Genomic DNA, 25,441 nt, shown 5'->3' on the forward strand with positions numbered 1-25,441 from the left:
TTACCATCCCGCCATTCTGGAACGCGTTGCGGGCGACCCGCGGGGGAAGCGATTTTGTCGTTGGGGGGGAGGGGTTACTCTAATTAGAGGCGGAACTTAGACATAATAGGCGGTGCTTTGTGTAGCGCTCGGGAAGTTCTCCTCCAGTCCACATCAGACACGTGCAAACCTCTATTGCAGGAGGCGTGATCCGCTCTGGAGTGGGCGTGTTTCCGGGCGGTTTGGGCGGGTTTACATGCTGGGGGCGGGCTGCTCTCCCCCTCCCAGTCTCAGACATGTGTGAGCAGGCAGCCCGGTACTGCAGGGACAGCGTCCACAAGCTCCTGAAGCAGCAGCCGCCACAGGCCCGGGGACTGGACGGTCTGCTCCGCTGGATCGTCACCAAGATGAGCGACAAGAGTGAGCGAGAGCTGCGGGGAGAGGAGGCTGGAACCGGGGGGCAGGACAGCAACAACCCGGGCACCAGGAGGGGCATCTCCGTGATACTGGATGTGAGTAACGGCAGACCGGAGAAGTGTTCGCGTTAATATGATTAGTGACATTACCACAATAATCGGTACAGACACAGGCAGATGTGTACATATATGTTTAATGCATGCCATCATATACATCTTATTAAAGTAGCATACTTGTGCTGAGCATACAATAACCATTAATATAATAGCGATACAGAGTGATAATACAATACAATACATACATATTAATGCACATTCTGGAAAATGGAAAGATTTCTTCTCTGTAGGTGATCTACATATAGAGAAAATATGTCTTTCCATTTGTCCACTGAATGCAATATAAAGTGTTTAGTAGTATGTACATATTATACGAGAATGTAATTATATATATATATATCTCTCCATTCAATAAGTAACTTTATAGTGTCACAGATTCTGGGTACTTTTTCAGTAACGTCTCCATAGCTCATTAGGAAAATACTGGAAACTTTTTGTTAAAACATATACAAATACGTATGGATTGGCAGAGTTTTTGAAAAATCTAGAAAGAAAAATAAATTGTATATATATATGTATGTATATATATTTTCTAGATTTTTCAAAAACTCTGCCAAATCTATACATGATGCAGATCAGAGACGCTTAATGTCACGTAACGTTACAAAGAGGCATCCGATCCTATTGGAAAACCTACAATCTACGGCATGTTAAATGCTTTTGCCGATATTCTTTACGGGGAGGAAAAATAAATTTTTTGCGATTTAATTAACACAGCCAATATGGAATTCCCTGAAAACCGATTCGTTTGATTAATTGTGACAAGGAGAATTCACTAATGTTGTACAGTCTATCGTCGCTTTAGCCATTCTGATGCAGAGGGATTCAATCTCGTGCTTTATAAAACCTCTCTGGCCGCTGACGCTTTACAGAGTGCTGGTTTTCTGTATGTAAGTCGGAAACTATAAGACGCGGAAACGTTCAGCCCGTCCGGTCTGCCTGTTCCCGATGTAGAGACTCGAACCGTAACTAGTCGTTGGTCCCGTCTTAGATTCGGGAGCCCTATGTCTCTTCCATGCATGTTTAAATCCCCTCACTGTATTAGTCTCTACCACTTCTGCTGGGAGGCTGTTCTGCCTCTTAGTAAAGTACTACTTAAGGTTTGTCTACACTGGGGTGGAATAAATCCATATACCTCCCCCAACTTTTATCAATCCGCATCATTACATTGGCAAATTAAACGAGCGTTGTGAGTTTTAAAGACCAGTTGAGTCTGCTTTGAGCTCCATTCTAGTTGCGTATTACTCAACACAGCTATGGAGATCATAAGCAAGCCTTTGTGTTTCAATTAACTCCAATTCCTATAATCCGTGAGGGCTGACATTGATAGTCTAAAATCAGAGTGAAAAACGCCCAGTATCTGCCCAAGATTCTGGATCCGCCGGCAGCATTAACAGGTTTGTATTTTATTTTCTATTTTAACCCTTACCTGGATTTGTAGAGCTGGTTCTAGTAGAATGAGCTGCGATCCTCCTCCTCCTCCTCCGCCAGACAGTGCGGTTGCACATGGCAGGCGAAGGGTTAATTCTAGGTTAAGAAGCTCTTGTGTAATGTCTGATATTCCAGAAGCAGGTCCATATAGCAGAAACGGGGCCGAAAAACGTCACCGGTACGCATGAAATAATAATAATGGGTCCCTGTGATCCTTGGAGGAGAACACGTTAAGAGCTACTTACATGTCAAAGCTGTACGTGGAATGTCAGAAGAAGCAAATTAGAAGCATCAGATTATACACGTGGAAAGAAAATAGTAATGTGCGAGATCTAAAACTCAGCCCCCCCCCCCAGGTAATTACCACCAGAGCCTAGAAACGGTGAGACAGACATTTAAAATAGCTAAGGTGTTAACACCCCCCCCTTTTTTTTTTAACCCTTTAGATACGTCGAGACTGTAGAACATTTAACTGCCCTGCAGTAATACTGTAATAAAATGTGAATTATGAAGTTTTTGGTTCATTTGTCCTTCTTTTCTCTTGTAAATGGCTGTAATTTTATATAATGTTAAATCATGGCCGGGGAGGGAGGCATTTCCAGTGGTTTCTGAACTACAACTCTGATCACTCTCAGCAGAACTAACGCTGCCGGGAAATTATCTGTTTGGGGGGGGGGGCAGAGAGCAGCAGAGCATCGTACAGATCATGGCGACATAAGATTAAAGAACTCCTTTTATATGGGTGCTGAATGAACACACAACAATTAACTTAAACTATCCATAGGATGACAAACCTGACACTAGATTCTATCATGACTCTGAGACACACAAGATCTATATACCTTTTTTTGGACCTTGGCTGTTCCCAAACCCACTGAGAGTAATGGGAGTTGGCGATCAGCATTAGATTGTCCGTAACCCCGAGTAGCTGATTTATCAGTTCCGTTCCTCCATCGGTTTATGTCTCATGAGGATAGATGCCCACTCTAGAATAGGTCTAATTAAGTAATTACCCTCCTATTCAGAGTCTCTCGCGTCAAACGATTTCCTTTCTTCGAATTTGATGGGTACGTTTCTTACACTTATTTTTTCTTTCAGATCTTCCGTCGAGCAGATAAAAACGGTGAGTACAGTATGTACCTGTAAATACTGTATATTAGAAACTCTTCCCCATCTTTACCCACATGAGAAGATCTTATTGGTATTAATGTATTTTCACCTACTTGGCCAGATGTCCATTGGAGTCCAGGGCTGACTGTCTTCTTGGCAGTTTATTTAAGGAGGTGTTTAGCTCCTGGAGAAGGTGACATGCCATTGATAACTGAAATCAAGAAACGCTATTGTCTCGGTGATGAGTGTGATGATTGAAATCATAATTTAGACCACAGTGACACATGAACATTTTAACCACTTCCATACAGATTAAGCATCGTCTTCTAAAGTCCTCCTGCTTGAGCCTGAACCAAAACTGGACCCAACTTGTCCATCAAGGTTCCCGGCCAGTCTTTAACAGTCAGACTGTGTCCGTATCCCATTTTACTCTCCCCCCCCCCCCCATATGTTCTGATCTGTGCTCAATCTGTGATCTAGTGCTGGAGGTTTGAGGACAGACGCTGGCCAAAATATTTTTGGAAAAAAACTATAAATACGGACACAGTCGGCTTTGCCAAAATTGTGTGTTGAAAGCCTGCTATGGTTTTGGAAAGAAACCCAACGTTTACGTCTCTGAACGGTTTCTATGTGAAACGAGCAGCTGCGAAGCATATTGATATATTTTGCTCTTACGTGAAGATGGGCTTTTCATTAATGTAGCTGGTCAACACCCTGCAGATAAAGGAAATTACTGAGGGGCAGGGAGAGAGCGTTTAGGGGACCCCTGTAGATATCCATCTTTGGTTCTCCTGGAGAAACCTGCTTTAGGCATTGATTAGTCCACTTGGCAGCCATTTACAAATCTGCGTTTTCCTAAAAAGCTATCGATCAGCACCCTATCAATAGGGAAGAAAGGCACCATGATGGTCGTACTGTTCTCAGAAAGGACTGTTCAATGTAAAAAGCTTCTGGGGGGGGGCAGCAGCTGTTGTGTATTTTTTATTAGCGTATATAAAAGTTTCTATTTTAACTGTCTTGTTACTGTAAATGTTTTCCCTGGAAGTAGAGGTTCTAGTGTTGGATCTCTTTAACACCTTCCTTATTACTGGATTAGCCATAACACCTTGCCAAATATTTTTAACCCAAATGTTTTTTATTTTATAAACTTCACTGTATAGTAATAATTTATGCCAATTTTAAGCAAAAAATAAAAATATGAAATTAATTTTTCAAAACGTACTCGTTTTACCCAGATACAGAGATGATTGAAATAATGCCTATCTGACAAAGGGGTAACTGATGGCGGTTCTTAGGCGTCTTTGTATTCTTTATTAACAGAGGAAAATAAATCATATTGCTATTTATACCGTGTTGAGGTGCTCGTGTTGTCTCGGACAACAGCAGCGTTACACTTGTGTCTTTAATATTGTGCAAAAGTCATAGATTGTTCAAGGATGGAACATTTGTGGACCTTGTCCTGGTTGTCCTCTCTCTGCTGTGAGAGAGGACAACCTGTGCCTGGAATTCTGGTAGCACAGCACATCATTTCTAATGCTTTTATATGCTCTCTCCAAACGCTGTTTCCCCTTTTTATGGAGTTTTTCCTGAAGGAAAGCCACCCTTCAATTTGAAATCTGGGTTATTGGTTCTTCTTTGTTTTACTGCTTGTGATACTGTGTATCTACTGAGGCTTTTTGGCCGTGTTGGTACTCGTGGGACCTTATTAAACTGATGGAGTCACATAACCTCACGCAGCCACAGGGTGAAATTCCTTGTGAGCAACAATCCCCCCCCCCCCCCCCCGACAGCCACTGTACTAAACCTTCTCTCCCCCTGGGCTGGCTGTAACCATTTGTCATTTATATCTCCGAGAAATGTTTCTAGATCGCTAATATCTAACAATGCCTAAAATTGGACAAATCCGGCTACTTTTCCATCCATTTTCATTTGAATTTAGCACATACTTATCAACAGCCTATATCTGTTGGCCTCCAGAGTTCAAAGACTTTCCCCAAAAACCAATAAAATGGTTTAAGGGGAAGAAAAAAAAAAAGATGTCTATTAGAAAACACCAGTGCAAGCTAGTGCTAATGACTTTGACAGGGAAAGGTTTAAGACAAAGTGAACTGAAAGTGTTAAGACAATTACCACGGTGTCAACGGGACCTATGCTAATTTCTTTATAGTGTATGAGTTTTTATGTATATTATATACAGGCATTTACATTTTTCCTTTTATATTGGTTCTAAATTATGCATGAATATATATATATTATGCTTGACATTTTATTAAGCATATGTTTGGAAGCATCTTCAGGTTTTACATAGCTTTCTGTCTTGACATATAGTTCAGGCCGCGAGTCTTTGCTAAGCAGACGTTCTTAGATTAAAGTCCCCAAGGATAATTTGATCTTTTCATGGGATTTAGGCATACCTGGAATTAAACATGAAAATGTCTGGAATTCTCCTTCAATTTTGAAAATACCTCTATTTTCAAATGCATTTTGCATTGTTTTACAGTGGAATCTGGTTGTCGAAGTTCAAGATACATGTTGATATGGTTCAGTTTTCTCTTCTAGTGTAATGCTGGTAGACACATCTGCTGGGTGGCCAATTCTGAAACTCCACTCTGCCCCTGGCATGTTCCTCTGAGGTCCTTTTTTTTTTGTTAGATTTTCCTGGCATTTAGAGAAGGAAAAGATAATTACATAATCACTTTGATCTTCATCACAGAGCAGTAGAGAAAGGACAAAGGCCACAGGTCACCCACAATAACTCAAAGCTGGGTTGGACCCAACAGGCAGCATCTCCTAGCTTTGATGGATGCCAATTACAGCTAGCGATGTAAGATGAGCTATAAAGCCCTAGTTTCAGCCACCCTTTTTCAAAGCGCGTCTCTGCTCGGGAAAGTCACTAATGAGTGGGAATGGGTAGAGGGAGATTTAATGGCTGTTCCACAAACAGAAATTTGACAGCTATCCACAATGATTTTTCCAAGGGACTGGAGAGGGGGGGGGGTCATTAACAAAACAGTACCAAGAATTTCAAAAAGATTCTGCAAATGCCAGTGCCCAATCGAGGACTGAGTGTGGAAGATCATCTCTTTGAAACACCATGAAATGCTTTCATTTCTACTTGAAAGCAAATCCACCCACAGCAGATCCGACCTCCATCCATATTGTTTGAAGTTCAAAGCGAAGGGAAGAGGTTGTAGAATATAGCGATACAGTGTATCCTATAACTCTCCTGTCCCTCCCTCTATCGTTGGGTCTGTTGTAGAATATTCATTATAAATAAAGACTTTCAGCTTGCGAGCCGGGCCCGCTTTCCCTAATGTATCACAGTCTGTTCTATTATCTTCAGATGCTTTGAATATACGGACTGTAAGAAGCGCTGCAGAGGTCGTTGGCACCGTATAAATAATTATTAATAATAAAGCACCCATTGCGCCTTGGTCACAACTAAAGATGACAGAGACCGCCTGCCCACCGCTGGTTACTGAGCACCAAAGTGTTTGCATTGTTAACTTGGATGCTATTGAGACGATACAACCAAAGAGATTTTTTTGGGCTGGTTCCCAGTACAATAATTAAAAAGAAGGCAAAGTTAAACAACTGACAAATTAATGAGTTCATTTGAAATAACCAAGAGCCTGTTCTTAGCAGCTTCGGCTAAAATTCAGGCAGAACTGCTCCTTTTACCGCCTTCTGTCTCCGGAGGATTAAACTCGTACATCTTTGTTACGTGCTAAATCCAGAACCCCGGAATATACACATTTGAGGATAAATGAGTCGCCCCAGGCTGTAACTCATTTGCAGCTGAACGCGAGACGCATTCTTAGAATAATCTTGGGAGGTTGAGATGCTGAAGGTGCATATCTTGGCTGAGTGATCACACGTTACTTTTCAATAATGCCACGAAACAATTGGCGCCGTTAATGGATCATAAAAGTTCCTGAAAACGTTGCTCCACGGAGAACGCACTCTGTTAAAATGATTTGTTCGGAAGTATCAAGCTCAGCTGCCAAAGCCGTTTTCGGCTTCTAATATCTAAATTACTGAATGGATAAAGGAAATTGCTTGGCTGTGGGACAAGGCTTTATACGGGGCAGGGGGTCCTTCCTTCTGGCTTTAAAAATCCATGGTTTAACCCTTGGAGTGTAAGGAGGAGCAAGTTCCTCTAAGCGTTAACCACTAGTATGTACTTTGCACACGCCTATCATGTTTTTGTAAGTTTCGTAGTTCTGGTCATCACATGTGAACCATGTAGACCTCGAAGGAGAACTAGTGCTGATTTCACGTTGACAGTTTTACTAAATCATGGCACAAAATTGAGTGACCTGGTACCATACAGCAGCCCCTGAGGACAAGTGGTGGAGATCATAAATGTTCTTCTGCATACACCGCACCAACATGGATAACTAGATTGTAGGACAGGTATAACCTGAAAGGAGGTTAATGTTCAGACATATTCCAAAATAACTTCTCATCACTAGTCCCACGCCAATAATTGCATACTCACGTACACAAAAGTCCTTCTTCTTTGTAAATGGCTATAATGCTAGCTTTAAGATGTTTTTGAAGGTTCCAAGGCGTGAGAGGGAGTAGTGATCTTTGAATATCTAATTATCCCAAGTACCTGTCACCGCTATACAAATAGGCGCCAGTTTAAGATGCCTCTATGGTTAGACACGGTATTACAATGTAGATTGAACTATGACTGTTTCACAAGCCGCATTTGGTAAAATACGGATGCCCGCTTCTAGGGAGCGTCAAAAACGATGGTGTTCTTTGTCTCTTGGCATGAGGTGATCCATAGACTAGTCTTTGTTTCCCAGTTCCCTTTCTCCATATCACACAATGGTGCTGGTATCAGGCATATTTTGGTATGAATGAATCGATAACCCACTCATTTTGATTCATTTTCATACAGAAGAGGTACTTTGATCAACAACATCTGGAGTCATACTCTTGGTCGTGAAAATGAACACATCCAGAATAAGGGCTTTCTTGGTTATAGAATAGTTTTTGAGGTTTATGTACCTCATTACCAAGAGGAATATCTATTACAGAGCCTACTCACCAAAAAATTAGCAGATACTCCCTATGGTAATCTGATGTGTTGCTACCAGAGATCTATACTTCTAGAACATAAGCTTGCAATTAGGGGGCTCTCTTTACCTTGTGAATCTGTATCTTTGGAGTATGTTGTACCCCACGATCGGTGTAAAGTGGCTAGTAAATAGTTTGTGCTCTATATATATAAAACTATAACATATCATTTTATTCATTCCCACTGCCCAGGGGTCTGACTAACACTTTCACATTTCAGTGTCACCATGGAAACCCAGTCTCCCAAATATGCCTGCTTCTGGAGTTATACTGGGAGACTAATCCTCTCGTTTATGTAGCAGGACCCCAAAGACGCATTAACCGCTCGGTCTCCTGCGGCAGAGTCTTACGGGTTTCAAATATTTTAGTAGTTGAGTGTTCTATGGATCACTAGTATCACAATCATATTCGATGTAACATACTTATTTACACCACTGGATACAGTTTCTTAGAAACAAATACATTACTGATACCTTTCAGCTGGAAAGGTAAACAATTTAAAAACTAAATAAACATTTTACATAGTAGGATTCATAATTGGGTTACAATAATTATTAGGACCATGATGTTGAATAATTATTACATCTTAAATGCAGGGAAGCCACTGCATTGATACTTTGGGAGCCATATGGAACATACAATGACTTCTGCATTGAATTAACCCTTAGTGCTCTAGAGCCTGAATCTCAATGCAGTCGTATACTCGGCACAGCACAGAATGGGGTAATTGATTGACAGTTCTGGGAGCAATATTCACACTTTTCATTTTCTTTTAGATGGAGGGAGGTATTACACCCAAGTACAAAATAACAAACGTAACATTTATTTCTATATTAGGCATATGGATGATAAGCGTGATTTTACGGTGTTACTGTGTGCGTGACGGATCCCTACCTGTTCGGAATGCCGCTGCGTAGTCATCTGCCTTGTTCTGCACCAGACAGAGTTTAAATTTAGCATTTAGCAGAATTCTAAGAATATCCTTTCAACGTCCCTAGTTCATCTTCTAGCATTCTTGGCCTTGGGTAGCTGCAGAGACTTTAAATCGGATAGAAATTATTTGCAAGGAAGAAATAGGGTGTAAAGAAGGGACCTGTATGCCCTACTTATGCCAGCTTCTTTTAAAGGAGTAGTGGAGAACAGAATAGTACAGTAGGAGAAATGAAAAATGACAAAACTGCACATCAGATGAATGTTACATTTTCAGTCTTCTGGTGCTGACAATTATCCCTTTTACACGTTAAGCCAAACTATGACAGAGAACATTTGTTAACAAAAAAAACTAGGAGATAATAAATAGCGCGCTGATTATTGTGAAAACCACAGTAAGTAACAGAGCCAGGAACAAGCTGTCTGATGTATGCAGGAAGAGACAGTTTCAGCCTGAAAATGAGGGGCTTGTGGCAAACCCATAAATTATCTGGAATGCTTTAATTTCCCCAGCTTTGATTAGTTCATTATGCAGCAAAGGGGAATCGGTTAATCTGCTGACTGAAGCTGAAATGCAGAATAATCGGCAAGCAGTCAATAAATCCGGATCAATCTGAGTCAGCAATCTCCATTCACGGGTCCTGGCATTCAGCTGCATCATCTCTAGCATTGTGACCAGTTTACTGAAGAAGTGCTATTTTTGTGGCGTTACCACCCAGTGCTGGTGGTATGGATAAAAGAAGTGAGATGACATCTCCATAACCCATTGAGGCTGACCTGTACTCCAGGTTATATGTATCAAACCTTCCACCCAAACCATAGTTCACAAAAGGTATCTATCCATCCCTGTTGTAGAACAATGACTATGAAAATCTCAACTCTTTAAGGAAGGGATAAATTATTGGGGTTTTGTAACCATTTCACATTCATCCAATTTGTTAAAAAAAATTATGGATTTTGATCGGTCATTGTCACCCGTTAAAAAGGTTAATACATTCATTAGATGATGGCCCTGGGCAGCCCTCGCACTCTGAGGGTCTCCCCTCATCCATCTCTATGGCTATGAAAGGGGTTGTTTGATGGGGCGGATGTCCTTGGTGATCTAGAAGTTAGCCTGGACATCATTGTCCACACCTACCCAGATTCTTTTCCTCTACTCCTTGGCTGATCCACCTGTTAACCCACGTACCAAATTATTACAATAAGACCCTTCAAAGCGTGCATCTTTAGGACCCCAGTTTCTTATGCTGGTTTCTTTGCATGACCCCCCCCCCCCCCATTCTTTTCTAGAACCCTAGAATGTTGGATTTCTGGGGCAGGTCTAATTTAATGACATAACCTAAAAAAATCAAGAAGTTACAAAGTAACATAGGTCAAAGTAATAGCCAATCTCTGGGCCATGCCTCCATCTCCACAGGTCAAATATGCACTCCCTCCACCCCTATATAGAATACTGCACTGCACTCTGCACTGGTTTTACAGGGGGGGGGGGGGGGTGCGTGAGGCTTACATCCAAACAAATACTGTATTTTTATCCTCTTTGTATGCCCCGGTCAAAAACCCTTCCACTAAAACCCCGGACCTTGCTCTATTTTGCGATTGTGACCTTTTCTGAGTAGATTAAACAGAGATATGTGTATTCAATTAAGTAAAACAGGCTATGCTTTCTATGTACATTGTTAATTACCCTCCGCGGGGCTCCTAGTCTTCAAGGAGACTCTGGAATGAGAATCCTGAATTATTAAACTGTACAAGTGATGCTGTGTGTTTTCTGTTACGCTGCAGAAGACGTTTCAGTGGCTGTAAAATGATACTGTGAAAATGTCAAGGTCTGGAATATGGGGTTTTCCTGAGCTGTCAACCAATCTGGCTGGGCTAGTCCCAAAAGCAGGGTATACATCTGGACTGGTGGCCATCCCAACCATTATCCTGGTTCTCAGGAAGAGACTGAGCCAAGGTGTCACTAGTGGAGTAGAATGTGCTGTCATTGTCACTTGTGTGACCTTATACACCATTGGATGTCCCAACTAAGGGAACCCAGAAGTTTGCAAGTATCAAGTCGTCATTTAAGTAAAGTGTTTTTGTGTGTTCTAGTTCATGGACAGTGTGTTTGTATGTTGGCTGAATAAAAGTACGGTATAATTCTCTGTTAAGCGGTTCTGTGAAGCTGTGATTTGTGTAGCTGCTCAATCAAGTTAATTATGTATATTGTGGCTTCAGTAAAGTATGCTTGCTGTGTATGTTGGCTTAAGGAGCGTCTGATTCCAGCAGATCATGTATTTAAGCTGTGTGTATCTACGGTCTGTGTATTAAAGGGATTGTTTTAATATATCTATAGCGTGGCCAGTAATCTTGTTAGGATCCAGAAAAATGGCTTCTGGCTCCCATGATCTAGGGCTTTTATTATATGTGTGACTAATACCAGGGATTTCTAGAACAGGCTGTGTCAACGATGTCCAAACTATAACCTAGTACTTAACTGGAGCTTTACATGAATCCATACTGTTTTTATTTTATCGGGTGGGGGGGGGGGGGGAGAAGCATTTCATCCCATTGTCCATCCATCCGTATGTATTGTTTTCTGCTTCAGTTATGAAAAGTGAGACAAATAAAAAATAAAAAAATAAAGCTTACATTTGGGAAGAGGTGGTCACGTGCATTCTGCAAAAACATTATGTAACAAGAGCAAGAGACAGATAATGAATGCACAAAAGAGTAGTTAGGAACATTCGAAGGATACATATAGATACAATGCTCTACTGAGTGACGTTTTCCAACATTAAAATTCATAGCATTTTTCTATTCTGTTTTTTGAGAATGCAGGGTATTTTTGGATGGATAGAGATTGTGTAACCTTGATGCCTGGTGTTATATCCCAAGACTCTACAAGGTTCTTCTTGTGTTCACTGCATACATTTAACTATCTTGTATCTTTCAGATGATGGAAAGCTGTCTCTGGAGGAGTTCCAAACCTTTTTCTCAGATGGGACACTCAACGAGGAGGAACTCGAGAGACTGTTTCACACCATCGACTCTGACAACACCAGGTAAGGGACCCTGGTCGGGTCTACTCTTTTAATCGTTCATAGACGGGCAAGGCAAGGAACAATTTTACCCCAGAAATATTTGTAAAAAGGGGATGTCAGCCATGTGCTGCAAGAGAACCTAGGCTGCTGTGTTGGAACCTAGTTGCATATATGTATAATACTCTCTATGGGCAAAGTATTGGAACACCTGACCAGTATACCGACAGGGACTTTAATGACATCACATTCCAAATACATAGACATTAATATGTAGTTGGTTCCCCTTTTACAGCTGTAACAGCTTCCACGGATTTACACAAGATTTTGGAGTTTATGTGGAAATTTTAGTGAGCGTTTGTGAGGTCAGGCACTGATGTTGAACGAGAAGACCTGGCTCACAATCTCCGTTCCTGTTCATTCCAAAGGTGTTCGATGGGGTTGAGGTCAGGGTTCTGTGCGGCCGGTCAAGTTCTTCCACACCAAACTCATCCATCCATGTCTTTATGGGCCTTGCTTTGTGCGCTGGGGTGCAGTCATGCTGGAATAGAAAAAGGACCTTCCCCAAATTGTTCCAACAACAGAATGCTGAAGGGGACATACTAAAACATTTTACATTTTGGATAATGCTATGCTTCCAGCTTTGTGGGGTCAGTTTGGGGAAGACACTTTTCTATTTCAGTATGACTGTGCCCCAGTGTACAAAGTGAAGTCCATAAAGACATGGTTGGGTGAGTTTGGTGTGGAAGGACTTGACCGGCTGGCTGCACAGAGCCCTGACCTCAACCCCATTGAACACCTTTGGGATGAACTGGAACGGAGATTGCGAGCCAGACCTTCTAGTCAAACATCAGTGCCTGACCTCACAAATGCTCTACTGTATTAATGGGCAACAATTCCCACAGAAACTTTCTAAAATCGTGTGAAAAGTCTTCCCAGAAGAGTGGAAGCTGTTATAGCTGCAAAGGGGGACCAACTACATATTAATGTCTATGTATTTCGAATGCGATGTCATAAAAGTACCTGTTGGTGTAATGATTAGGCGTCCCAATACTTTTGTACATATAGTGTATATGGAATTCCATTTGGAGTATTGCTTCTGGCGCCTCTTATATGCCCTTATGTTCTCTAATGTCCTGACCTTTTGTTACATGTCACTTTATTTTGGTCCCAATAAATCATATCACCTTCTGCATTACTACAGTGGTCGGGTTGGTGGGCTATCCCTATAAGAGGACTTGCACAAAAGACTTACAAATTAATGCTATAGAGGGATTTCCTTTCTTTGTAACCCGTACATTTAAAAAACGTTTTTGTTATTCCTTGTCTTTTAATACCATTAACAAGTCTGGGGCTGTTTATAATGTGTAGCAGACTAAAATAACTAATGTCTGTTCTAAATTAGAACATTGTGCATCCAATCTCTGATCAGTAGGGCACAGAATCCTCATTTTGTTTAAATTGCCTCTTTTTTTGGAACACCTTTCTTCTGTGCATTGTTGCATTTATAAAAGGGACTGTCCCATATACTCGTGCGGTAAAACCTAGATGTAGACAAAATGAATTGTGCTCATCCTCTCTGCTTTCTCAGCTGAATGCTGCATAATTCCTGCAATAACTTCTGATTAAACATTTATTTGTATTTAATCTGTCGTATTAACCTTTTCGTAGTTACATACAGTTTTGCTGGGGTATCATTAACGGTTTCACAGCTGGATAAGATTTTGCTAGCGACTGAATGCCTTGTACATAACATGTCATTTCTTTTTAAAACATGCTTATGCAAAAAAAAATAAAAAAAACTCTTCAATTGCCCGCTTTTCTAGAATCTCAAATCTCTTTTTGGACACATTTGCTATTGATGCCTAGAACGTGAAGGCATTTTCTGTTTTCATGCGTTGTTACTCCTTTGCTGGCCAGGGAAACATAAACCTCAAACCTCCCAGGGCAGCTATAGAGCTGGCATTAGCATTAAAGCGTGTTTTATTATCTCTTACCAAGGCTTAAGGTCATTATTTTAATTGCTTTCCATTTTTCTCTTCCGCATCATATGCCCTCCCTTTTTTTCCCCTGTAATGACAGTGTCGGGCATTCAGTACTTTAATTACCCAAAGGTCACCTTTTTTTCTTTTTTACTTCCACCCCTCCACTAACAGAATAAATACCCCAGCGGTTTTCTATCCGGAAATCCTCGCACTTATAGGTGAGACAGACATATATAATTGTTAGATCACGCCTATATATATATATATATATATATAGCTTTGTTTCCTAACGCATCATTTTGTAGACAAACATTTTCCTGCTTCTAGCTGCTTTCTGAATATTTATCTATAAGCTGATCCAGAAAAGTCAGAGTTCTGGAAAAAGAGGATGTCAGACGAAGTTCACCAGAGTGAGGAGTAACTTTATAGATAATGGGGATTTATTTTATTTTTCTTGAATACACGTCAAGGAGCATTAACCTGTCTGATGCATTTTACACCGCCTGCCCGTGTGAAGCAGCTGCAGTATTTCGGGTAGAAATAGGATTGCGGCTGAAGTAGTGAAGAAGTGACCTTATTCCGTGATCGGAGGGTTATCTGCACTAACCAAAATCTGGATCCGGTTATGTTCATTATAGTGTACAGAGGAGTCCTGTTTAATCAGCCCAAGTGAACCAGACATGAGCTGCTTTCTGATTGTTAATTTGATGCAATTAAACTGGTGAGCCGAAATTTGACAACAGCTGTCCATGAAAGTTTCCTATAGCTTTGCATGTTTTAGGTGGGGGTCGGAGTATCTTAAACTCTGCAGTGACTTGTGACCCAAATACAACATATGCCTGCAATTCTTTGTGCGTGGGCATGAAAAGTGGAGCTATTTGCCCCTTGGTCTAATACTTCCCTCTGCTCCTGTATGCTTTGTAATAGAGTTTTGTACTGCTTCCAATCTAATAACGCTTATGATTTGGTGCCCAAAATTGAACTGCATATGCTAAATAACATCTAACGAATGCTATGTATAGAGACGTAATTATATTTTAAGACCTTGCATTGATTCTTTTGTAATGAATGCTAGTAGTTTGTTAGCTATAGCAGCTGCTGCTTCACATTACGTATGGTTACCGAGTTTGACGTCAACTAGTACGCCCAAATATTCTGCTTATATACTATATGGACAAAAGTATTGGGACACCTGACCATTATACCAACAGGGCTTTTATGACATTGCGTTCTAAATACAGTACATAGACACTCTTCTGGGAAGGATTTCCACAAGATGGAGTGTTTGTGGGAATTTTTGCCCATTCATCCAGTAGAGCGTTTGTGAGATCAGGCACTGATGTCGCAATCTCAGTTCCTGTTCATCCCAAAGGTGTTCGATGTGGTTGAGGTCAGGGCTCTGTGTGGCCGGTCAAGTTCTTCCACACCAAACTCATCCAATCATGTGTTTATGGGCCTTGCTTTGTGCCCTGGGACATAGTCATGCTGGAAGAGAAAAGGATCTTCTCCAAACTGTTCCCACAAAATTGGAAACATTGTCCAAAATGCTGAAGGGGACATACCAAGACATTCTGGACATTGCTTCCAGCTTTGTGGGAACAGTTTGGGGAAGACTTGACTGCGCCCCAGTGTACAAAGCAAGGTCCATAAAGACATGGTTGGATGAGTTTTGACTTGACCGGCCACACAGAGCCCTGACCTCAACCCCATCGAACACCTTTGGGATGAACTGGAACGGAGATGGGCTTGTCTAGTCTGCCCATTTCTTTCTGCTGTAAAGACTCCTTGGTCTAATTTCAGATTCAGGAACCATATGGCTATACCATGCTTGTTTAAATTATCTGTATTAATACAAATGACTTAAGATATACATGTATCCAGCCATCTCCATTATAATATTCCATCTTCCTATAATTGTATGACCTTGCTGTATATACCTCTGTTACCCCGTGGTGAGCCCTACCACCATTGCCCAGTTTCCACTGGGCTGTCCCAGATACTGTAGCTGCCAGCCGAAACCCCACTGTCATCCCAGGTGTCTGCATTAATGAAGATATGATGGCTACTACTGAGATTTCCATGGCATTTGTTTCCATGGTAACGGCGCAGTGCATATCCATGCGAAACAAATAACCTGCAGTTCTGGAATACTCTCCATATTACAGCATACAACAAATCAAATTAAATCTGAATAATAGGCACTTGCGATCCACCTGGGCTGTGTGTATACACGGTAATATTGCAAGCGAACGTTGGCAAGAGGCGCAAGCCAAGTAAGGCTAACCTCGAGTTAAGAATCCCAATTCCAGCGATTATAAATAAATAGTGCATCATATCCGGCATGCTTCACTGTATAGACATTATATATACCATTTTTATTTTCAGGCTCTTTTATACACTAGACATAGTGTATGTACACCAATATACTTTAGCTCGCTCGAATCTCCATGTTCCTGACATGTTTACTGGCAACAAGACCCAAAAAGTTGCAGGATAAAATGAAGCCCATTCCAAGTCAGGTAACATGGTAACAATAACCAAACCTCTTTAGAAGGGACAGTGTCTTGACAGTGGACTCTAAGTCTCTGTCTATTTTCCTCCCTGATGTCTTTTTTTTTTTTTATGTCTAGGAGCTCAGAACGATAAAATGATGTGTATTGAAACAGCAGGAATGTTTATAAATTGCCTCATTCAATTAAATAGCTTTTAGGAGGTCACTAGCCATAGCCCTAGCCATACCAGTAACCAGTAAACTGAAACAGAGGTGTTCTTGGCTATTAAATAAAAGTACACTAAAAATGCAAATGTCCACAGGTAGAATGTTGCATCTACACCATATTTATTGGGAGATATTGCGTAGTTGTATATTGCGTAAATGCCAATAACTCTTAATGGCGTTGTGTTCAAACACCGCAGGACAGCTCTTGGACCTTGTTACCCACCCTTGAATTAGACTTATCTAACCCAGTGTTAGTCTTCTTAATAGACTGATGTAATAGCGGAGGGATAGAGCTAATAAATGTACTTTTTTCAGATCTGTAATTATCTATTTGTGTAATTTTGTATGCATATGTGAAGCATAATTATTTTCTATTTATAGCATTTTATTAAATTCTGCAGTTACCCGGGAAGATCCATTATTTAATGTTGCTGCAGTTACAGCACAAACTAGAATCCTAGTAGGGGTTCAAATTTATAGCATGTCTGTTACATGTAAGGAGCCAATAGAAACATCTAGATCTCCTAATAACTCGGGGATTCTCTATGACAAGGGGTTATTTGCTTATTTGGCAAATTTAAGGGAAATGTTTCTGGTCCTCAAGCAAGATTTAACCAACAGGGTTTTCTGTCTGTGTTATTGCTTCATGGATTTTAGCCAGCGTCATTTGTGCTGACCCCTTTCTAGGAAAAAAGTGGCCATAAAGGGCCACCAATGTCGGCGACAAGACTTGTGGAAGTCATTGGTACATAGGGGGTGTTAAATGGAATACCTGCTACAAAACTGGTAGAACATGACAAGAGACTTAAACTCTTTGTCCAGTCCTGTGTTTTGTGCACTTTGGACCTAAGTAATGCAGTTTTCAAAGCCCACACGTTTGACCATTAGGTTTTCTTTATTAAACTTGAACGGTCAAAAAATGCACAGCCAAATGTTTCAATGAATTAATAAAGTGAGCCTATGATGTGCAAGGTACATGTACGCTCAACGCTTCCTACTCCTATGTCACTAGAGGACCACAGTAACTTCCACCAGGGTAACAGGTAATTACCCTCCCTTCTACTTACAAGGCGACAATGCCCCCCACAAGTTTGTTACAGGGCAACCCCCATGCTTTAGTCTTGTTAATGGTTTAAAGCAGTTCGCATTCAATCCTCGTAAAAAGGCTTGTTTATTTCTGCTACTCTTGCAAATCAGTTCTCTGTATTTTAGTCCTAATTACGGAGTCCGTGCTCATTGCCTCACAGCGGGGATTCTAACTCTCTCCGCACCTCGGCTGTCAGTAAAAGCTTGTAAGCTCCATACATTGCTATGCGCTGGGACAGATTAGGGTTGCAGCACCCAAAAGAGTGTGACTGAACATGGCGTGATGCAGGGGCAGTTTAAGGCTGTCATAGAAAGAGTGTGTGTGTGTGTGGGGGGGGGGGGGAGACTATGGGTCTGATTCCAGAAAATTCATATATTATCTAATTATGCCAATTAACAATCTGGGTTCACTCCTGGGAATTTAACTAATCATCCTGTATGTTATGAAATTGCTTCAGACAGAAGCCTGCGTGAAATACAGCTCCGACTTCCGCACATTCTGTTGCTAACCCTTTGATTACTGAAAAGCGTCACCAACTGAATTCTTATATTCCCACCAGAATAACTTATTTTGGGCCCAATTTGGCATTAAATGGGTTATAGTCATAGCTGAAAACTTATGTTTGTTACCCTTATTTTAGTGTCATAGGGTGAATTGGCCAATTCCAAGGGTCCCACATTCGGGAGCAGACTCCTTCATATTCTATTGAATGATGGCTGAGTATTCCAATTGAAGCTCATCTCACTTGTATAACACAATCTGAATCCCTGCCTGAATGTGGGTGACTTCAGAATCTCATAAGAAGAGATATTAGAACCAATGGTTGTGATCACTAGTGGTTGACTTTAGACATATTGTGGTGGACTATAAGACTTGAAGGTCAAGGAGTGTTGTAAAGTAGGCTCCTAGGTATGTTTAAGTTGCAGTTCTTGCAACATTGGACCCGGTTCCTGTGATAAGAGTCGGTAACAACTTAATGTACATAAGTTATGCTTAAATTAGCATACTTAGAGAAGTTAAAATAGGTATCTACTCTGAATTGTTGACTTCAGTTAATGGGAAGGCAAAACTACATCATAGCCAATGACCAGAAAATCAAAACAAGATATCAATATCAGCCCTTTGCCTGCTATAAAATGTAGCAATAAGGACAAAATATACCCAAACGCTGAAACATTTCAAGTTCTCCTAATGAGATGTTTCTTATGCACTGAAGCATTTCTTCAAACCTTTAAGAAAAACTAATTGCAAGATATTGCATGTTTTTGGGCAGATGACTGTACCCTCTCTGCTACTAATAGACATAATGTCAAAACCACTCTTTGGTTTTAAGTGTACTTAAGGCGTCCTGGAGCAGGTAGGTTGAAGATTGACAATCTGTTATAGTGAATAGTTATACGGACTTGGTACAGCGTGTTAGAGACTCAATTTTACTGATGAATCCACCAGTGAAGAGCACTCTTATCTTCCAGCCTTCACGATTACTGCTAGTAAATTATCTGCTCCGCATGAAGAGCTCTTAAGCCAGAATCCCATTAACTTTTAAGAACGCTTCCATTATTTATTTATTTGCCATCTGTGTTTAATACATTCTCTGCATTCTCTGGTAGGATGCAACACTCCTGAGAATTTTACATTATCTGCCTTTTTACCCTTTTTGAGTGTTGTGTTGAGATTAAGGTAATTTTATCACAGTATTCACCCTACAGATGTCTTGGTCTCGTGTTAATCCTAAAAAACTTGTTAGAATGCTGCGAGACGGTACAGACTTTAATCCGTCTGTTCCTTTTAGCCCTGTTTTATTGGATTTAGAAATTTCTTCCCTGTGTTGTACTTTAAAATGTATTCTGCATCATGACTTCAAATGCTCAGCTCGCAAAGCTATGTCACAGTCTAGGGCTAATATTCACTTTCATTATTTATCCCATATTTTAAAGGTAGCATTTGGTGCTATGCATTGCCCGAGCAATAAAAAACAAATAATCCAGTTGACGGGACATTCCAAAATAAAGTGTGACTGGCCGTAAATTGTTAAGTATGCTATTACATATTACTGTATATTTCATTGGTCCTCTGTCACAAGATACGCAATATTCCAGTTCAAAGCGGACATTTGAGTTTTAAACCCAAAAACTGCTGGTCAAACTTTGATACCTGTACTTTAATGAAGCCAGGGGCTCAGCATTAGTGGTTTCATTTAGAAATATTAGGTACACTGCACACCTGGGAACCTAGCTGAAGAAATATATATTATTTATACATATACACACCTGACCAGTACACCAACATGTTTTTTTATGACATTGCATTCTAAGTATATAGACGTTAATATGTAGTTGGTCCCCCTTTGCAGCAATAAAGGGGAGAACATCCAGTAGAGCGTTTGTGAGGTCAGGCACTGATGTTGGATGAGAAGGCCTGGTTCACAATCTCCGTTCCAGTTCATCCCAAAGGTGTTGATAGGGTTGAGATTGGGTCTCTTTGCAGCAGGTCAAGTTCTTCCACACCAAACTCACCTAGCAATGGACCTTGCTTTGTGAACTGGGGCACAGTCAGGCTGGAGTAGAAAAGGGTCTTCCCACAAAGTTGGAAGTATAGCAATGTCCAAAATATCTTGGTGTGTCCCTTTTCAGCATTTTGGACAATGCTATGCTTCCAATTTTGTAGGAACAGTTTAGGGAAGACCCTATTCAATTCCAGCATGACTGTGTCCCAGCGCACAAAGCAAGATCCATAAAGACATGGTTGGATGAGTTTGGTGTGGAAGAACTTGACTGACCGCACAGAGCCCTGATCTCAACCCCATCAAACACCTTTGGGATGAACTGGAATGGAGATTGTGAGCTTCACGTCCACCATTAGTGCCTGACGTCACAAATGCTCAACTGGGTGAACTGGCTAATATTCCCACAGAAACTCTCCAAAATCGTGTGGAAAGCCTTCCCAAAAGAGAGGAAGCTGTTATAGCTGTAAAGGGGTCGGGGGAGACCAATTACATATTAATGTCTATGTATTTAGAATATGATGTCATAAAAGTTGTGTAATGGTCAGGTGTTTGTTCATATAGTGTATCCAATATATATCTAATGTCTCTTGTCCCAACTTACCACCTCTGATATTTCTTTAGTAAGCAGCCAGCATTAAATGAAACAAATGCCATTACAGTTCCCTCTGGACCATTCTGTAGTGGAGCACATATTAGACTATATGCTTTAGTGCTTGGTGCTTAATGTATTACTACCCTATTTCTCTCCCAGTGAGATAAGGGGATTCTAGAAGGTATCGATTTAACCCCTTTTTGGCTGGCAGAGAGCTGCAGTGGTCTACGTGGTCATTCCAGATAATACTGAGCACCTCCACCCATCAGCAATGCTGGCGTAATTAGATTGGTGGCAAGCGTTGGGGACAGGTGAATAAGCTCAGGTAATATCGCTTTGGCTCTGCTGTAATTGGGGTCTCTAGGCAGAAATCCAATTATCTTTTCAATCCTTGCCATGCTCTCATTGTAATTGTTTCTGTGACATGTTTTGGATCCGCAGACAGTTTTTCTCCTCTTACCTCGCCAACCCCCCTGCCTTGTCAAGCCTCCTGACTGATGTTTCATTTTGCGGACCCAAGGTTTGCTGGGGCTTAGGTATGACCCTGGCCGTGAAAGTGTTACGGTCGGAAATTTTGTTTGCAATTCTGATCTGGGTAAATTATCTGCTTATAGAATGAAGTCTGCGAAACAGATCCTAATTAATCTGCCACATTCATCATTGCAGATGCATAAAAAGTAAGCGCTTGGCCACTTACTCTGTCTATAATGCTATGAAAAATGACTTGAGGCTTGCCAGCAGTGATCTTTTCATATCCCGGACATTGACCCCTTCTGAATTAATAGTGACTGGAATACCTCAGCCATTAATTAGTATTATAGCCAATAAAATTAGCAGCGCTTGTCTTATTCTGAACACCTCAGCCTTATCCCAGGTTTACAACAATTCCTCTCGCAGCTGGGTTCGTTCCTTGCTGCTCTTTCCCTGTATATAATAACTATTTGTTTTCCTTTCTGTTTCCCCTCCTTGCTACCTCTTCCAGTAATGTGGACACCAGGGAGCTCTGCGGTAAGATTCTAGCTCCTTGTATCATTTCAACAAAAGATACATCATAGGGAGATGGCATTAGGACTATATAATCTTAGGTATTTACTTGCTAGAAAGATCGCACACGAGTCTAACAGTATGAACAAAGAGCATGTGGTGATAATTTAAAGTCAGCATCTTCTGTCTAGAAATACTTAGTTAATTGCCTCCAAAAGAGAACTTGTGAAAATGTATTTTCTAAGCCAGAAAAAAACTGCCCTCGTTGATTTGGAATGATGCCGCTGTAAATGGTCCTGGTAGTTTTAAACTAGGTGAGGCTTTAGTAAGTCCTCTGTTTCAGTTCCTGCAGTGGAACTAATTTCCCAGTCCATCATCCATCTTAAGATACTTCCTCTACGTCTCAATACAGTTTCTTTAGCCTTACACCTTGGCTAATATGTCATGATCCTTCTGGTCCCTCAGTGCTCTGGGGTGTCTTCCCACTTTGCCTTCCATTTCCAATGTATCTGAAGTCATCCACCTCCCCACCTAAAGCTCCATCTCATGATCCTTCCATTTTTCTACTGTCCACAGTTCATATCCTCTCCATATTACTTCTCTGACTCCTTGTATCCGCTTTATAACCTAGTGTTCTATTCCCACAGACTATTTTGCAGACCATATGGGAGATTATGAAGATGTCCTGTCTTCTCTGGAGACCCTCAACCTGTCCATCCTGAAGGCTATGGATTATACCAAGAGGGTGAGTTACCAAAATGGTGCCATGTATTTTAGTATCACTGACCTGAGGTTTGGCAATTATTGTATATGAAAAAGAATCATAAAGCTAAAAAAGATCACTTGACTGGGTGTTTAAAGAGATCATCTGTAACACAAGATCTGTATGCCTGTTCTCGGTCTGTTAAAACTATATTTGCCTCGTGAGAAATTAATTTGGCTTTTCGGGTGTTGAGGCCACCTTGTGTATCACACATCAGGCAGGCTTAACCTAGTCCTTACACTCTTCTTTTGTTATAAAACAAACAGAGTTGTCAGCAGGTCATACCACAATATTATGAGTCCACGGTATGCTGTTTTCCAGGGGACTGACAGTGAGTACTCCACTCTGGTGCATTATTTAGAAGTTAATGTGTCGAGGTTTGCAAAGTATTTGTCAAGACAGGCTGTTTCAGCATCCTACCCGCATCCATTAGCTACAGTGACCTCAAAACTCATTCCAGGTTCTACTTGGAAGATACAAAGTCCCCTTTCCCTTGTGCCTACTAGTCATTCTAGAACACTGTTGCCATATTTAGAATTTATATAAAAAAAAAATTTGCGCGTACATTTTGCAAGTCAAATGTCTCATATCGTAATTCATGTGTTTCAGTCTTTGTGGGGAACACATTGAGTGATCCTGTCTCAACCTGGAAGAACAAGAGAACCAAGCTTCCCTTAATTTTTGACAGGGATTAATGTGTGACTGTATGGAAGAAGGGGACCCAAGGGAGATGCAGAAAAGAGGGGAGGTTACGGAAAGATGGCCAGCATCAGGAGGCAGGGAAAGTTGTTAAGCAACGAACATATGTGCTTGTCAGAAAACTGACAAGTGTTTTGCATGATACTTTCTCAAGCTCTGAAGAAAAGTCTAAATAAATAAGGAGAGATTTGCCAACATCTGACTAGCATGCAATATATGGACAAAAGTATTAGGACCTGACCATTACACCAACAGAAACTTTTATGACATTGCCTTCTAAACATATTGACATTAATATGTAGTTGGTGCTACAGCAGCTTCCACTCTCCTAGGAAGGCTTTCCACAAGATTTCGGAGAGTTTCTGTGGGAATTTTTGCGCATTCATCCAGTAGAGCATTTGAGGTCAGGCACTGATGTTGGATAAGAAGGCCTGGTTCACAATCTCCGTTCCAGTTCATCCCAAAGGTGTTTGATGGTCTTTCATGTTCTTCCACACCAAACTCATCCAACCATGTCTTTATGGACCTTGCTTTGTGCACTGGGGCGCATTCATGCTGGAATAGAAAAGGGTCTTCCCCAAACTGTTCCCACAAAGTTGGAAGCATAGCATTGTCCAAAATATCTTATGTCCCCTTTAGCATTTTGGACAATGCTTCCAGCTTTGTGGGAACAGTTTGGAGAAGACTCTTTTCTATTCCAGCATGAATGCGCCCCAATGCACAAAGCAAGGTCCATAAAGACATGGTTGGATGAGTTTGGTGTAGAACAACTTGACCTGCCACACAGAACCCTGACCTCAACCCCATCAAACACCTTTGGAAAGAACTGGAACGGAGATTGCGAGTCCGGCCTTCTTATCCAACATCAGTGCCTGACCTCACAAATGTTCTACTGGATGAATGGGCAAAGATTCCCACAAACACTCCATCATGTGGAAATCCTTCCCAGAAGAGTGGAAGCTGTTAGATTAATATGTAGCCCCCCCCCCCCCCCGTTTGCAGCTATAAGTGTTTATAATGTGATGTCATAAAAGTCCCTGTTGGTGTAATGGTCAGGTGTCCCAATACTTTTGTCCATACAGCATACATTATCTTGTGAGCTGTAACACACTCCATTAATATTAAAATCATATACCTAATATTTACATATTAAACAAAAGTGATGTATTTGCTGCTTGAAATAGTTATTAAAAACACATCTCTAAATGTATTCTCTCATTTATAACTGTCTATAGTGACAAGCAAAAGGGATAATTTAAGCTCTAGAAGCATGTATAGCTTAAAGCAATATATTTTTATTAAAAAAAAGTCTGGTGCATTTTATTCTTTGAATATTTTAGTATCGAGAGCTTGCATAGACTAGCTTATGTTTTATTCTACAACAAATAGTATAATATATATATATATATCTCTGATATAATTATGTACAGCACACCTTTCATTTTAATCAAGAATGACGTTACCTTGAATGAAACACGCATAACTGTTTTAACAATTTAAATACCGTTTAGATGGTTAATGGCATGACTATATAGATTATATAATGTATATAAATCGCATAAAAGGGTTCTTTTGTCTGAGAAAGCAGAATAAACCCTTTTTTTACTTGTTTAATTACATGAAAATCTTCCGTACTTTTTGTCTGCTGCTAAATGGCAGTTTTGCGATCACGCAGCTGCTCTGTACCCCCTCTTGTTGCCCTATGCCCCCCACAGTTTCCTTGATAGGCAGCCAATTAAATTACTGCACAAACTCTCCTGTCTTGGGCTGACTTGTTATTGCTGCCCGCGGAGAAGCAGGGATATAAATAGCAGAAGCAAAGGCTGTTGGCGCTCACCGTCAAAAGGTGCGTTCGCTACAAGTCAGAAACAATTTATCTAATAAAACCTGAGTCGAAGAATGCCTTGGTGTCACTCGTACAGCAGGGTTTAAATCCGGAAAATCTTTTCTAGTGGAAATGGTTCGCCGCGTTATTCTTAACCCGTTGACTCCTGCGGGTTGTCTGATTT

General features: G+C 40.9%; 1 protein-coding gene across 2 annotated transcripts in view; it reads left to right on the top strand.

Annotated features, from left to right (window-relative positions):
• Window positions 1-275: 275 nt before the first annotated feature.
• LOC149299076 (N-terminal EF-hand calcium-binding protein 2-like) overlaps window positions 276-25,441 on the top strand; it is a 39,897-nt gene continuing 14,731 nt past the window's right edge. For both annotated transcript variants that reach the window (XM_089486494.1, XM_089486495.1), the window contains exons 1-5: window positions 276-491; window positions 3,042-3,066; window positions 12,013-12,121; window positions 21,969-21,994; window positions 22,618-22,715. In XM_089486494.1, the coding sequence (XP_089342620.1) occupies window positions 276-491; window positions 3,042-3,066; window positions 12,013-12,121; window positions 21,969-21,994; window positions 22,618-22,715 (474 nt within the window). The remainder of the gene's footprint in view (window positions 492-3,041; window positions 3,067-12,012; window positions 12,122-21,968; window positions 21,995-22,617; window positions 22,716-25,441) is intronic.

This window comes from Sceloporus occidentalis, unplaced genomic scaffold, assembly GCF_023333645.1.
Source record: "Sceloporus occidentalis isolate IW3139 unplaced genomic scaffold, rSceOcc1.0.p SCAF_29, whole genome shotgun sequence".
Classification (NCBI taxonomy): domain Eukaryota; kingdom Metazoa; phylum Chordata; class Lepidosauria; order Squamata; family Phrynosomatidae; genus Sceloporus; species Sceloporus occidentalis.